The sequence below is a fragment of the Crinia signifera genome, chromosome 8, assembly GCF_055691185.1.
Source record: "Crinia signifera chromosome 8, ASM5569118v1, whole genome shotgun sequence".
Lineage (NCBI taxonomy): Eukaryota > Metazoa > Chordata > Amphibia > Anura > Myobatrachidae > Crinia > Crinia signifera.
In genome coordinates, this window is record NC_139224.1 from 176,953,966 (window position 1) to 176,967,999 (window position 14,034).

Consider the following 14,034-nt stretch of genomic DNA (forward strand, 5'->3'; position numbering starts at 1 on the left):
TCATACATTGTCTCAGGTTACCAGCCGGAGGGGTCTGCTGTCTCAGGTTACCAGCCGGAGGGGCGTGCTGTCTCAGGATCCCAGCCGGAGGGGGTGTGCTGTCTCAGGATCCCAGCCGGAGGGGTGTGCTGTCTCAGGATCCCAGCCGGAGGGGTGTGCTGTCTCAGGTTACCAGCCGGAGAGGTGTGCTGTCTCAGGTTACCAGCCGGAGAGGTGTGCTGTCTCAGGTTACCAGCCGGAGAGGTGTGCTGTCTCAGGTTACCAGCCGGAGGGGTGTGCTGTCTCAGGTTCCCAGTCGGAGGGGCGTGCTGTCTCAGGATCCCAGCCGGAGGGGCGTGCTGTCTCAGGTTCCCAGCCGGAGGGGCGTGCTGTCTAGGTTTCCCAGCCGGAGGGGCGTGCTGTCTCAGGTTCCCAGCCAGAGGGGTGTGCTGTCTAGGTTTCCCAGCCGGAGGGGTGTGCTGTCTCAGGTTCCCAGCCAGAGGGGTGTGCTGTCTAGAATTCCCAGCCGGAGGGGCGTGCTGTCTCAAGTTCCCAGTCAGAGGGGGTGTGCTGTCTCGGTTTCCCAGCCGGAGGGGCGTGCTGTCTCAGGTTCCCAGCCGGAGGGGTGTGCTGTCTAGAATTCCCAGCCGGAGGGGCGTGCTGTCTCAAGTTCCCAGCCAGAGGGGGTGTGCTGTCTCGGTTTCCCAGCCGGAGGGGCGTGCTGTCTCAGGTTCCCAGCCAGAGGGGTGTGCTGTCTAGGTTTCCCAGCCGGAGGGGTGTGCTGTCTCAGGTTCCCATCCAGAGGGGTGTGCTGTCTAGGTTTCCCAGCCGGAGGGGCGTGCTGACTCAGGTTCCCAGCCAGAGGGGGTGTGCTGTCTCAGTTTCCCAGCCAGAGGGGCGTGCTGCCTCAGGTTCCCAGCCGGAGGGGCGTGCTGCCTCAGGTTACCAGCCGGAGGGGTGTGCTGTCTCAGGTATCCAGCCGGAGGGGTGTGCTGTCTCTGGTTACCAGCCGGTGGGGTGTGCTGTCTCAGGTTATCTGCTCGGAGGGGTGTGCTGTCTCAGGTTATCCGCTCGGAGGGGTGTGCTGTCTCAGGTTACCAGCCGGAGGGGTGTGCTGTCTCAGGTTACCAGCCGGAGGGGTGTGCTGTCTCTGGTTACCAGCCGGTGGGGTGTGCTGTCTCAGGTTATCTGCTCGGAGGGGTGTGCTGTCTCAGGTTATCTGCTCGGAGGGGCGTGCTGTCTCAGGTTCCCAGCCGGAGGGGCGTGCTGTCTCAGGTTCCCAGCCGGAGGGGCGTGCTGTCTAGGTTTCCCAGCCGGAGGGGCGTGCTGTCTCAGGTTCCCAGCCAGAGGGGTGTGCTGTCTAGGTTTCCCAGCCAGAGGGGTGTGCTGTCTCAGGTTCCCAGCCAGAGGGGTGTGCTGTCTAGAATTCCCAGCCGGAGGGGCGTGCTGTCTCAAGTTCCCAGTCAGAGGGGGTGTGCTGTCTCGGTTTCCCAGCCGGAGGGGCGTGCTGTCTCAGGTTCCCAGCCAGAGGGGTGTGCTGTCTAGAATTCCCAGCCGGAGGGGCGTGCTGTCTCAAGTTCCCAGCCAGAGGGGGTGTGCTGTCTCGGTTTCCCAGCCGGAGGGGCGTGCTGTCTCAGGTTCCCAGCCAGAGGGGTGTGCTGTCTAGGTTTCCCAGCCGGAGGGGTGTGCTGTCTCAGGTTCCCATCCAGAGGGGTGTGCTGTCTAGGTTTCCCAGCCGGAGGGGCGTGCTGACTCAGGTTCCCAGCCAGAGGGGGTGTGCTGTCTCAGTTTCCCAGCCAGAGGGGCGTGCTGCCTCAGGTTCCCAGCCGGAGGGGCGTGCTGCCTCAGGTTACCAGCCGGAGGGGTGTGCTGTCTCAGGTATCCAGCCGGAGGGGTGTGCTGTCTCTGGTTACCAGCCGGTGGGGTGTGCTGTCTCAGGTTATCTGCACGGAGGGGTGTGCTGTCTCAGGTTATCTGCTCGGAGGGGTGTGCTGTCTCAGGTTACCAGCCGGAGGGGTGTGCTGTCTCAGGTTACCAGCCAGAGGGGTGTGCTGTCTCAGGTTACCAGCCGGAGGGGTGTGCTGTCTCAGGTTCCCAGCCGGAGGGGCGTGCTGTCTCAGGTTCCCAGCCGGAGGGGTGTGCTGTCTCAGGTTCCCATCCAGAGGGGTGTGCTGTCTAGGTTTCCCAGCCGGAGGGGCGTGCTGACTCAGGTTCCCAGCCAGAGGGGGTGTGCTGTCTCAGTTTCCCAGCCAGAGGGGCGTGCTGCCTCAGGTTCCCAGCCGGAGGGGCGTGCTGCCTCAGGTTACCAGCCGGAGGGGTGTGCTGTCTCAGGTATCCAGCCGGAGGGGTGTGCTGTCTCTGGTTACCAGCCGGTGGGGTGTGCTGTCTCAGGTTATCTGCTCGGAGGGGTGTGCTGTCTCAGGTTATCCGCTTGGAGGGGCGTGCTGTCTCAGGTTCCCAGCCGGAGGGGCGTGCTGTCTCAGGTTCCCAGCCGGAGGGGCGTGCTGTCTAGGTTTCCCAGCCGGAGGGGCGTGCTGTCTCAGGTTCCCAGCCAGAGGGGTGTGCTGTCTAGGTTTCCCAGCCAGAGGGGTGTGCTGTCTCAGGTTCCCAGCCAGAGGGGTGTGGTGTCTAGAATTCCCAGCCGGAGGGGCGTGCTGTCTCAAGTTCCCAGTCAGAGGGGGTGTGCTGTCTCGGTTTCCCAGCCGGAGGGGCGTGCTGTCTCAGGTTCCCAGCCAGAGGGGTGTGCTGTCTAGAATTCCCAGCCGGAGGGGCGTGCTGTCTCAAGTTCCCAGCCAGAGGGGGTGTGCTGTCTCGGTTTCCCAGCCGGAGGGGCGTGCTGTCTCAGGTTCCCAGCCAGAGGGGTGTGCTGTCTAGGTTTCCCAGCCGGAGGGGTGTGCTGTCTCAGGTTCCCATCCAGAGGGGTGTGCTGTCTAGGTTTCCCAGCCGGAGGGGCGTGCTGACTCAGGTTCCCAGCCAGAGGGGGTGTGCTGTCTCAGTTTCCCAGCCAGAGGGGCGTGCTGCCTCAGGTTCCCAGCCGGAGGGGCGTGCTGCCTCAGGTTACCAGCCGGAGGGGTGTGCTGTCTCAGGTATCCAGCCGGAGGGGTGTGCTGTCTCTGGTTACCAGCCGGTGGGGTGTGCTGTCTCAGGTTATCTGCACGGAGGGGTGTGCTGTCTCAGGTTATCCGCTCGGAGGGGTGTGCTGTCTCAGGTTACCAGCCGGAGGGGTGTGCTGTCTCAGGTTACCAGCCAGAGGGGTGTGCTGTCTCAGGTTACCAGCCGGAGGGGTGTGCTGTCTCAGGTTCCCAGCCGGAGGGGCGTGCTGTCTCAGGTTCCCAGCCGGAGGGGCGTGCTGTCTCAGGTTCCCAGCCGGAGGGGCTTGCTGTCTCAGGTTCCCAGCCGGAGGGGCGTGCTGTCTCAGGTTCCCAGCCGGAGGGGCGTGCTGTCTAGGTTTCCTTGCCGGAGGGGCGTGCTGTCTCAGGTTCCCAGCCAGAGGGGTGTGCTGTCTAGGTTTCCCAGCCGGAGGGGTGTGCTGTCTCAGGTTCCCAGCCAGAGGGGTGTGCTGTCTAGAATTCCCAGCCGGAGGGGCGTGCTGTCTCAAGTTCCCAGCCAGAGGGGGTGTGCTGTCTCGGTTTCGGCAGTGAGGATCTCCAAGTGGTCCTCCACGGGAATTGAGGCTGCATGGACTGTTAGCGCCTTGGGACTTTTCTGCATTTGATTTAGGGTGTGCTGTCTCAGTTTCCCAGCTGGAGGGGTGTGCTGTCTAAGGATCCCAGCCGGAAGGGTGTGCTGTCTCAGGATCCAAGCCGGAGGGTTGTGCTGTCTGTTTCCCAGCCGGAGGGGTGTGCTGTCTCAGGTTCCCAGCCAGATGGGTGTGCTGTCTCAGGATCCAAGCCGGAGGGTTGTGCTGTCTCAGTTTCCCAGCCGGAGGGGTATGCTGTCTCAGGTTACCAGCCGGAGGGGTGTGCTGTCTCAGGTTACCAGCTAGAGGGACATGCTGTCCCAGGGGCCCAGCCGGAGGGGAGCGCTGTCCCAGGTGCCCAGCCGGAGGGGAGCGCTGTCCCAGGTGCCCAGTCGGAGGGGCGTGCTGTCTCAGGGGGTCAGCCGGAGGGGTGTGCTGTCTCAGGATCCCAGCCGGAGGGTTGTACTGTCTCAGTTTCCCAGCCGGAGGGGTGTGCTGTCTCAGGTTCCCAGCCAGATGGGTGTGCTGTCTCAGTTTCCCAGCCGGAGGGTTGTGCTGTCTCAGTTTCCCAGCCGTGGGGTTGTGCTGTCTCAGTTTCCCAGCCGGAGGGTTGTGCTGTCTCAGTTTCCCAGCCGGAGGGGTGTGCTGTCTCAGGTTACCAACTAGAGGGACGTGCTGTCCCAGGTTCCCAGCCGGAGGGGAGCACTGTCCCAGGTGCCCAGCCGGAGGGGAGCGCTGTCCAGGGTACCCAGCCGGAGGGGAGCGCTGTCCCAGGTGCCCAGTCGGAGGGGCGTGCTGTCTCAGGGGGTCAGCCGGTGGGGTGTGCTGTCTCAGGTTCCCAGCTGGAGGGGTGTGCTGTCTCAGGTTACCAGCTGGAGGGGTGTACTGTCTCAGGTTACCAGCCGGAGGGGTGTGCTGTCTCAGTTTCCCAACCGGAGGGGTGTGCTGTCTCAGTTTCCCAGCCGGAGGGGTGTGCTGTCTAAGGATCCCAGCCGGAAGGATGTGCTGTCTCAGGATCCAAGCCGGAGGGGCGTGCTGTCTCAGGTTCCCAGCCAGAGGGGTGTGCTGTCTAGAATTCCCAGCCGGAGGGGCGTGCTGTCTCAAGTTCCCAGCCAGAGGGGGTGTGCTGTCTCGGTTTCCCAGCCGGAGGGGCGTGCTGTCTCAGGTTCCCAGCCAGAGGGGTGTGCTGTCTAGGTTTCCCAGCCGGAGGGGTGTGCTGTCTCAGGTTCCCATCCAGAGGGGTGTGCTGTCTAGGTTTCCCAGCCGGAGGGGCGTGCTGACTCAGGTTCCCAGCCAGAGGGGGTGTGCTGTCTCAGTTTCCCAGCCAGAGGGGCGTGCTGCCTCAGGATCCCAGCCGGAGGGGCGTGCTGCCTCAGGTTACCAGCCGGAGGGGTGTGCTGTCTCAGGTATCCAGCCGGAGGGGTGTGCTGTCTCAGGTATCCAGCCGGAGGGGTGTGCTGTCTCTGGTTACCAGCCGGTGGGGTGTGCTGTCTCAGGTTATCCGCTCGGAGGGGTGTGCTGTCTCAGGTTATCCGCTCGGAGGGGTGTGCTGTCTCAGGTTACCAGCCGGAGGGGTGTGCTGTCTCAGATTACCAGCCAGAGGGGTGTGCTGTCTCAGGTTACCAGCCGGAGGGGTGTGCTGTCTCAGTTTCCCAGCTGGAGGGGTGTGCTGTCTAAGGATCCCAGCCGGAAGGGTGTGCTGTCTCAGGATCCAAGCCGGAGGGTTGTGCTGTCTGTTTCCCAGCCGGAGGGGTGTGCTGTCTCAGGTTCCCAGCCAGATGGGTGTGCTGTCTCAGGATCCAAGCCGGAGGGTTGTGCTGTCTCAGTTTCCCAGCCGGAGGGGTGTGCTGTCTCAGGTTACCAGCCGGAGGGGTGTGCTGTCTCAGGTTACCAGCTAGAGGGACATGCTGTCCAAGGTGCCCAGCCGGAGGGGAGCGCTGTCCCAGGTGCCCAGCCGGAGGGGTGTGCTGTCTCAGGATCCCAGCCGGAGGGTTGTGCTGTCTCAGTTTCCCAGCCGGAGGGGTGTGCTGTCTCAGGTTCCCAGCCAGATGGGTGTGCTGTCTCAGTTTCCCAGCCGGAGGGTTGTGCTGTCTCAGTTTCCCAGCCGGAGGGGTGTGCTGTCTCAGTTTCCCAGCCGGAGGGGTGTGCTGTCTCAGGTTACCAACTAGAGGGACGTGCTGTCCCAGGTGCCCAGCCGGAGGGGAGCACTGTCCCAGGTGCCCAGACGGAGGGGAGCGCTGTCCAGGGTACCCAGCCGGAGGGGAGCGCTGTCCCAGGTGCCCAGTCGGAGGGGCGTGCTGTCTCAGGGGGTCAGCCGGTGGGGTGTGCTGTCTCAGGTTCCCAGCCGGAGGGGTGTGCTGTCTCAGGTTACCAGCCGGAGGGGTGTACTGTCTCAGGTTACCAGCCGGAGAGGTGTGCTGTCTCAGGTTACCAGCCGGAGGGGTGTGCTGTCTCAGGTTACCAGCCGGAGGGGTGTGCTGTCTAAGGATCCCAGCCGGAGGGGTGTGCTGTCTCAGTTTCCCAGCCGGAGGGTTGTGCTGTCCCAGGTGCCCAGCCGGAGGGGAGCGCTGTCCAGGGTACCCAGCCGGAGGGGAGCACTGTCCCAGGTGCCCAGCCGGAGGGGAGCGCTGTCCAGGGTACCCAGCCGGAGGGGAGCGCTGTCCCAGGTGCCCAGTCAGAGGGGCGTGCTGTCTCAGGGGGTCAGCTGGTGGGGTGTGCTGTCTCAGGTTACCAGCCGGAGGGGTGTACTGTCTCAGGTTACCAGCCGGAGGGGTGTGCTGTCTCAGGTTACCAGCCGGAGGGGTGTGCTGTCTAAGGATCCCAGCCGGAGGGGTGTGCTGTCTCAGTTTCCCAGCCGGAGGGTTGTGCTGTCCCAGGTGCCCAGCCGGAGGGGAGCGCTGTCCAGGGTACCCAGCCGGAGGGGAGCGCTGTCCCAGGTGCCCAGCTGGAGGGGCGTGCTGTCTCAGGGGGTCAGCCGGAGGGGCGTGCTGTCTCAGGTTCCCACCCGGAGGGGTGTGCTGTCTCAGGGGGTCAGCCGGAGGGGCATGCTGCCTCAGGGGTTCAGCCAGAGGGGCGTGCTGTCTCAGGGGGTCAGCCAAGGGGGCGTGCTGTCTCAGGTTGCCAGCCGGAGGGGCGTGCAGTCTCAGGATCCAAGCCGGAGGGGCATGCTGTCTCAGGGGTTCAGCCGGAGGGGCATGCTGTCTCAGGGGGTCAGCCGGAGGGGCGTGCTGTCTCAGGGGTTCAGCTGGAGGGGCGTGCTGTCTCAGGGGGTCAGCCAAGGGGGCGTGCTGTCTCAGGGGGTCAGCCGGAGGGGTGTGCTGTCTCAGGGGGTCAGCCGGAGGGGCGTGCTGTCTTAGGAGGTCAGCCGGAGGGGCCTGCGATCTCAGGGGTCAGTCGGAAGGGCGTGCGGTCTCAGGGTGTCAGCCGGAGGGGCGTGCTGTCTCAGGGGGTCAGCCGGAGGGGCGTGCTGTCTCAGGGGGTCAGCCGGAGGGGCATGCGGTCTCAGGGGGTCAGCCAGAGGGGCATGCGGTCTCAGGGGGTCAGCCGCAGGGGCGTGCAGTCTCAGGGGGTCAGCCGGAGGGGCGTGCTGTCTCAGGGGGTCAGCCGCAGGGGGGTGCAGTCTCAGGGGGTCAGCCAGAGGGGCGTGCTGTCTTAGGAGGTCAGCCGGAGGGGCCTGCGATCTCAGGGGTCAGCCGGAAGGGCGTGCGGTCTCAGGGGGTCAGCCGGAGGGGCATGCGGTCTCAGGGGGTCAGCCGGAGGGGCGTGCGGTCTCAGGGGGTCAGCCGGAGGGGCGTGCGGTCTCAGGGGGTCAGCCGGATGGGCGTGCGGTCTCAGGGGGTCAGCCGCAGGGGCGTGCGGTCTCAGGGGGTCAGCCGGAGGGGCGTGCGGTCTCAGGGGGTCAGCCGGAGGGGCGTGCGGTCTCAGGTGGTCAGCCGGAGGGGCGTGCGGTCTCAGGGGGTCAGCCGGATGGGCGTGCGGTCTCAGGGGGTCAGCCGGAGGGGCGTGCGGTCTCAGGGGGTCAGCCGGAGGGGCGTGCGGTCTCAGGGGGTCAGCCGGAGGGGCGTGCGGTCTCAGGGGGTCAGCCGGAGGGGCGTTCGGTCTCAGGGGGTCAGCCGGAGGGGCGTGCGGTCTCAGGGGGTCAGTATGTCATAACCAGGGGTTTGTAAACCTTTCACATAGTTTCAGTAACCAATCAGCAGTTAATGATTATCTGACTTCAGTTCCTGGGTCACGGCTGCAGACTGTCCGGGGACCTGGTATTTTGCAGCACTTCGTTCATTTCTTTGTGCCAGCAATAGTTACCCTCTGTACTATTACTCAGCAGTGATGACTGGGATGAATTATCTATTTTTTATATATTAGCAGAAATTCTTCAAATAATTTGGAAAACCAGTTTGTTACATGACATAAAACCCCCATAAACCTTCATCATTATTTTATATGAATAGATCATTAAATATAACATAGGGACATCACAAAGTGTCACATGTTCTGTCACCATTATTGTCAAAACTCAAAAATGTCCCCTGGACAGTCGAAAATCAGTATGTGACCGAGCAGTGGAAATTCATTATTTGTTTGTGGCACTAGATGCGGGCATGTGCAGGTGGTAGCATTTGGCGGGTAGAGCCATACACGGCTACTAATATGGAAGCATGGCATCAGTCCTGTCATCTTCTCTGTTATCTTCTTTTCAGGAACGCTGTTTTTTGACAGGTTTCAGGGATTCTGGCTGATTCACAGCATTCCTCACTTCCCCCCATTCCCAGAGGACGGATTTGGCTTCCCTCACACTGGGCAGCGATACGGCCAGACAGCCGCCTGTGTCACCTACAGATATGATCAGTTCAAGGAAATAGGTGGGTACAGAGGCGAAACTCTGGGAGACAATGGAGTCATCTGCCGCTGGGCTTCTGCTCCCAAGGGGGCACCTCTCCTCCCCTGCTGGTTTAAATCAGTTTCTTAAAAGCCATCAATATCGCTTCTGTGGCTGAGTCCTGAAATATGTGTGTTTTCTCTCTCTCTCTCTCTCTCGTCATGTGTGTGTGTGTGTGTGTGTGTGTGATGTATCATACCACAAGTGCAGAGACAGGGCTCCAAAAGGAGCCGGTCCCTGCGATCTGCAGAGCCGGGCGCTGGGGCATCTGCGCATGCTGGGGCATCAGCGCTGACCCCTCCGCCGGCCCCGCTGACAGCACTGCCCCGGAGGCTACAATGGGCTACCGCCATCTCAGAATGGCGATAGCCATGGGATGCGAAGCGCTGTTGCCCGATGTTGATACATCGGGCAGCTTCACATCCTCCATAGAAACCTATGGGGGATGCGGCCGGCGGCGCTGCAGGAGGGACCGCAGCAGGATTTGGGATAGATACGAGATAGATACGAGATAGATAGATATGAGACACAGATAGATAGATAGATAGATAGATAGATAGATAGATAGATAGATAGATAGATAGATAGATATGAGATCCATAGTTAGATCAGGGTTGCCGACCCTCCCAAAATTTCCGGGAGTCTCCCGAAAATCGGGGCTCCCTCCCGGCCCCCCGGAAGGGTGGGCAACCCTCCCGGATTCAGGGGGGACCCCCGCTGTCCCCCGGATCGCGGCATTAAAATGCCGCGATCCTCTGGTCTCAGAGGAGGGGGCGGAGCTAAAATGACACAATCGCGTCATTTTAGCCCCGCCCCCTCCACGGAGATCACTGAATTTGCTGGTTTACCAGCATGGGGGCGGGGCTTAGTGATGTCACGCTTAAGCCCCGCCCCCTGAGCGGCTACTGAATCTCTCCTCTCCGGGCTTCTCCCGGAGAGGAGAATGAGAAAGTCGGCAACCCTGAGTTAGATAGATAGATATGAGATCCATAGATAGATAGATAGATAGATATGAGATCTATAGATATATAGATAGATAGATAGATAGATAGATAGATAGATAGATAGATAGATAGATATGAGATCTATAGATAGATAGATAGATAGATATGAGATCCATAGTTAGATAGATAGATATAGTATATATGAGTATAGTATATACAGTGTAAGCTGTTTTATAGCACACTGCACATTATACTGCCACCTGCAGTCTGCTGGGATGTACTGCATCGTAATGGAACTTGTGTGTTTAATCTAATTTGAGTTGATAATAATTGTGTGATTCTATTAATTCAGCTAGACACTTAGATGTATCAAACCTTGGAGAGGGATAAAGTCAGTGGTGTAACTATAGCTCCGCAGCCCCCGCGGTGGCGGGGAGGCGCAGAGAAAACGGACACTTAGAAAATGGCTGCCCCCATACTGCAGACAGTTTTCTGTCTGCAGTATGCGGGCAGCCATTTTCTAAGAGTCCGTTTTCATTATAGAAGCAGGAGCCAGCGCTGGGAGAGATGGGACTGTGACCACAGATGCGGCTGAGCAGGTATGGGCATGGGGTGGGCGCCGAGGGGAGGTGGAGGAGGAGTGTGGTGGCAAAATAGGTAGTTACGCCACTGGATAAAGTAGAGGGTCCATTTACTAAGCCTCACAGAGACTTAAAGTGGAGAGAGAGACATTATCAGCTCATTACTTTCCCCTTACATGCTGTGTTTGAGAAATGACGGTTGGCTGCTTGGTTGGCTGGTACTTTATCTCTCTCTCTCCTTATTCTTTTCCTTCTGCTCCCATAATACAGTAAGGCACTGATGGTTGTCTGTGTAGTGACAGTAGCACGTTCGGCGTGTGCTGTTCCGGGTTATGCACACATTCCGCATCAATCACTGTCAGTCATATGGATGTGGAATGACTTATACGCTGCAGGCTTGTGGGACTATATGGGAAATCGCTCTTTATGGTCTGGTGAAGGGGAACTTCTCCTACAGACAAACTTACTGTGTTTATTTCCAGCCTCCCAGCTGCTGTATTACAATCCGAACGTGTATAATTGCTCCATCCCTGACCTGTATCACACCGAGCTGTGGCCCTTGCTGCGGATATGTGAGGGCCGCAGCTTCCCTTGGATAGAAGCTACACGATTGGTCTCGCTGGAATCCGCCCAAGGAGAAATCTTCCTGAACTTCGCAAAATCCAAGTACTTTGTAGACGGTAAGAGAGGAGCCGCTGTACCTGTGCTGGAGGCCAGTGTCTGTATAGTACACCTTCCCCCTAAGACAGTGTCTGTACAGCACACCTTCCCCCTAAGACAGTGACTGTGCAACACACCTTCCCTCTAAGACAGTGTCTGTACAGCACACCTTCCCCCTAAGACAGTGTCTGTATAGTACACCTTCCCCCTAAGACAGTGTCTGTGCAGCACACCTTCCCCCTAAGACAGTATCTGTATAGTACACCTTCCTCCTAAGACAGTGTCTGTGCAGCACACCTTCCCCCTAAGACAGTGTCTGTACAGCACACCTTCCCCCTAAGACAGTGTCTGTACAGCACACCTTCCCCCTAAGACAGTGTCTGTATAGCACACCTTCCCCCTAAGACAGTGTCTGTGCAGCACACCTTCCCCCTAAGACAGTGTCTGTATAGCACACCTTCCCCCTAAGACAGTGTCTGTATAGCACACCTTCCCCCTAACACAGTGTCTGTACAGCACACCTTCCCCCTAAGACAGTGTCTGTACAGCACACCTTCCCCCTAACACAGTGTCTGTACAGCACACCTTCCCCCTAAGACAGTGTCTGTACAGCACACCTTCCCCCTAAGACAGTGTCTGTACAGCACACCTTCCCCCTAAGACAGTGTCTGTACAGCACACCTTCCCCCTAAGACAGTGTCTGTACAGCACACCTTCCCCCTAAGACAGTGTCTGTACAGCACACCTTCCCCCTAAGACAGTGTCTGTACAGCACACCTTCCCCCTAAGACAGTGTCTGTACAGCACACCTTCCCCCTAAGACAGTGTCTGTGCAGCACACCTTCCCCCTAAGACAGTGTCTGTGCAGCACACCTTCCCCCTAAGACAGTGTCTGTGCAGCACACCTTCCCCCTAAGACAGTGTCTGTACAGCATACCTTCCCCCTAAGACAGTGTCTGTACAGCACACCTTCCCCCTAAGACAGTGTCTGTGCAGCACACCTTCCCCCTAAGACAGTGTCTGTGCAGCACACCTTCCCCCTAAGACAGTGTCTGTGCAGCACACCTTCCCCCTAAGACAGTGTCTGTACAGCACACCTTCCCCCTAAGACAGTGTCTGTGCAGCACACCTTCCCCCTAAGACAGTGTCTGTGCAGCACACCTTCCCCCTAAGACAGTGTCTGTGCAGCACACCTTCCCCCTAAGACAGTGTCTGTACAGCACACCTTCCCCCTAAGACAGTGTCTGTATAGTATACCTTCCCCCTAAGACTTAGGGGTCCATTTATCCTGCTATATTTGCAACTAAATCCCGGGGTTTGCTGCAAATATTAAGTATCCCCTGAATGTATCAGGAATCTCCGAGATCCCTGCTGCGATCCCCCCTGCACCGCCACCGGCAGCCTCCCCCATAGGTTTCTATGTATGAACATCGGGCTTCGCATCCCTGGGCTACCGCCATTCTGAGATAGCAATAACCCATTGTAGCCTATGGCTACTGATCACGCCGGGGCACTGTGGTCAGCAGCGTCCGCGGAGGGTCAGTGCTAACCGCATAGGCGCCGACCCCCCTGCTATGAGCGCATTGCAGGGGATGATCCATCCCACCATTAGGGCTGTAATATTCCGCACGGATCACATTGATAATGGGCCCCTGTATCTGAGTACACGCTAGGCGACATTTTGAATAATTTGCCCAATGGTTCAGAATAACAGACCGTTCACATTGCCCAGTGTGTCCCCGCTATGTCGCTGAAGATGTGCGCTCCCATGCGTCATCAGTGACATCCCCCATCGGCCGTACATGCAGGACGACATGGTACATCGCTAGTGAGGGCCATGATGCTGAATGTAGCGTGTCCGCCGCCGTTGCTCCGTTATTTTTATTTCCAAAGGGGAGAGAAACCATTTGATGGTCAGCGAATGTGACGCGTACATCCCCTCGCATGGTACCGAGGGTATTATGCGGCTGGGGGGGCGGCATTCGGCCGTTTCAGGGCTAAGCACCGAACAACTGCTACTTAGCGAGCCTTGCCGAATCAGGCCCAGTAATTGAAATCATGGAAGGTTTGTAGGTGGGAGAATAATGGCTCCACCGTCTAACTTCCGCCGCTGATAACGGTGGCCGTAGCGTTATTCAGTAGGTCCATGCTCATCCGTTGTGTGTGTTGAGGTACTTTGCACCTTACGCCTCTCTCCTCATTCTTCTCTAACAGATATCTTTGCAGCATGGATGGCGCAGAAACTGGGCTCGGATCTACTGTCGGAAACGTGGCAGCCGGCGGGAAAGGAGCTGCCATCAAACTGCTCCCTGCCGCGGCACGTCTACAATATAAAGAGGCTTGCGCTGCCCGCCCTCTCCTTCTACTCCTTCTATGACCACTCCAAGTGGTGTGTGTCCATGTCCGGTGAAGACGCCTGGACGTGCATCGGAGACCTGAACCGGTACCCGGAGCAGAGGTGGAGAAGCGGAGGCTTTCTCTGCATGCAGAACCCAATCATCTACAGGGCCTTCAGCAGCATGGTGGCATATTACAGAGAGTGCCAGAACAGCGTGGTCTCTGTGCGTCCTGAGGTATAGCCATTAGCAGCAGTGGTGTCTCTGTGCGTCCTGAGGTATAGCCATTAGCAGCAGTGGTGTCTCTGTGCGTCCTGAGGTATAGCCATTAGCAGCAGTGGTGTCTCTGTGCGTCCTGAGGTATAGCCATTAGCAGCAGTGGTGTCTCTGTGCGTCCTGAGGTATAGCCATTAGCAGCAGTGGTGTCTCTGTGCGTCCTGAGGTATAGCCATTAGCAGCAGTGGTGTCTCTGTGCGTCCTGAGGTATAGCCATTAGCAGCAGTGGTGTCTCTGTGCATCCTGAGGTATAGCCATTAGCAGCAGTGGTGTCACCGTGCGTCCTGAGGTATAGCCATTAGCAGCAGTGGTGTCTCTGTGCGTCCTGAGGTATAGCCATTAGCAGCAGTGGTGTCTCTGTGTGTCCTGAGGTATAGCCATTAGCAGCAGTGGTGTCTCTGTGCGTCCTGAGGTATAGCCATTAGCAGCAGTGGTGTCTCTGTGCGTCCTGAGGTATAGCCATTAGCAGCAGTGGTGTCTCTGTGCGTCCTGAGGTATAGCCATTAGCAGCAGTGGTGTCTCTGTGCGTCCTGAGGTATAGCCATTAGCAGCAGTGGTGTCTCTGTGCGTCCTGAGGTATAGCCATTAGCAGCAGTGGTGTCTCTGTGCGTCCTGAGGTATAGCCATTAGCAGCAGTGGTGTCACTGTGCGTCCTGAGGTATAGCCATTAGCAGCAGTGGGGTCATTCGGCGTCCTGAGGTAT

At 59.0% G+C, this 14,034-nt stretch overlaps 1 protein-coding gene across 2 annotated transcripts in view; it reads left to right on the forward strand.

Moving 5' to 3' along the window:
* Window positions 1-13,347, forward strand: part of DNASE2B (deoxyribonuclease 2 beta) — a 30,498-nt gene extending 17,151 nt beyond the window's left edge. For both annotated transcript variants that reach the window (XM_083157864.1, XM_083157865.1), the window contains exons 4-6: window positions 8,356-8,517; window positions 10,542-10,739; window positions 12,934-13,347. In XM_083157864.1, coding sequence (XP_083013990.1) covers window positions 8,356-8,517; window positions 10,542-10,739; window positions 12,934-13,298 — 725 coding nt within the window. In that variant the 3' untranslated portion in view covers window positions 13,299-13,347. The remainder of the gene's footprint in view (window positions 1-8,355; window positions 8,518-10,541; window positions 10,740-12,933) is intronic.
* Window positions 13,348-14,034: the final 687 nt, after the last annotated feature.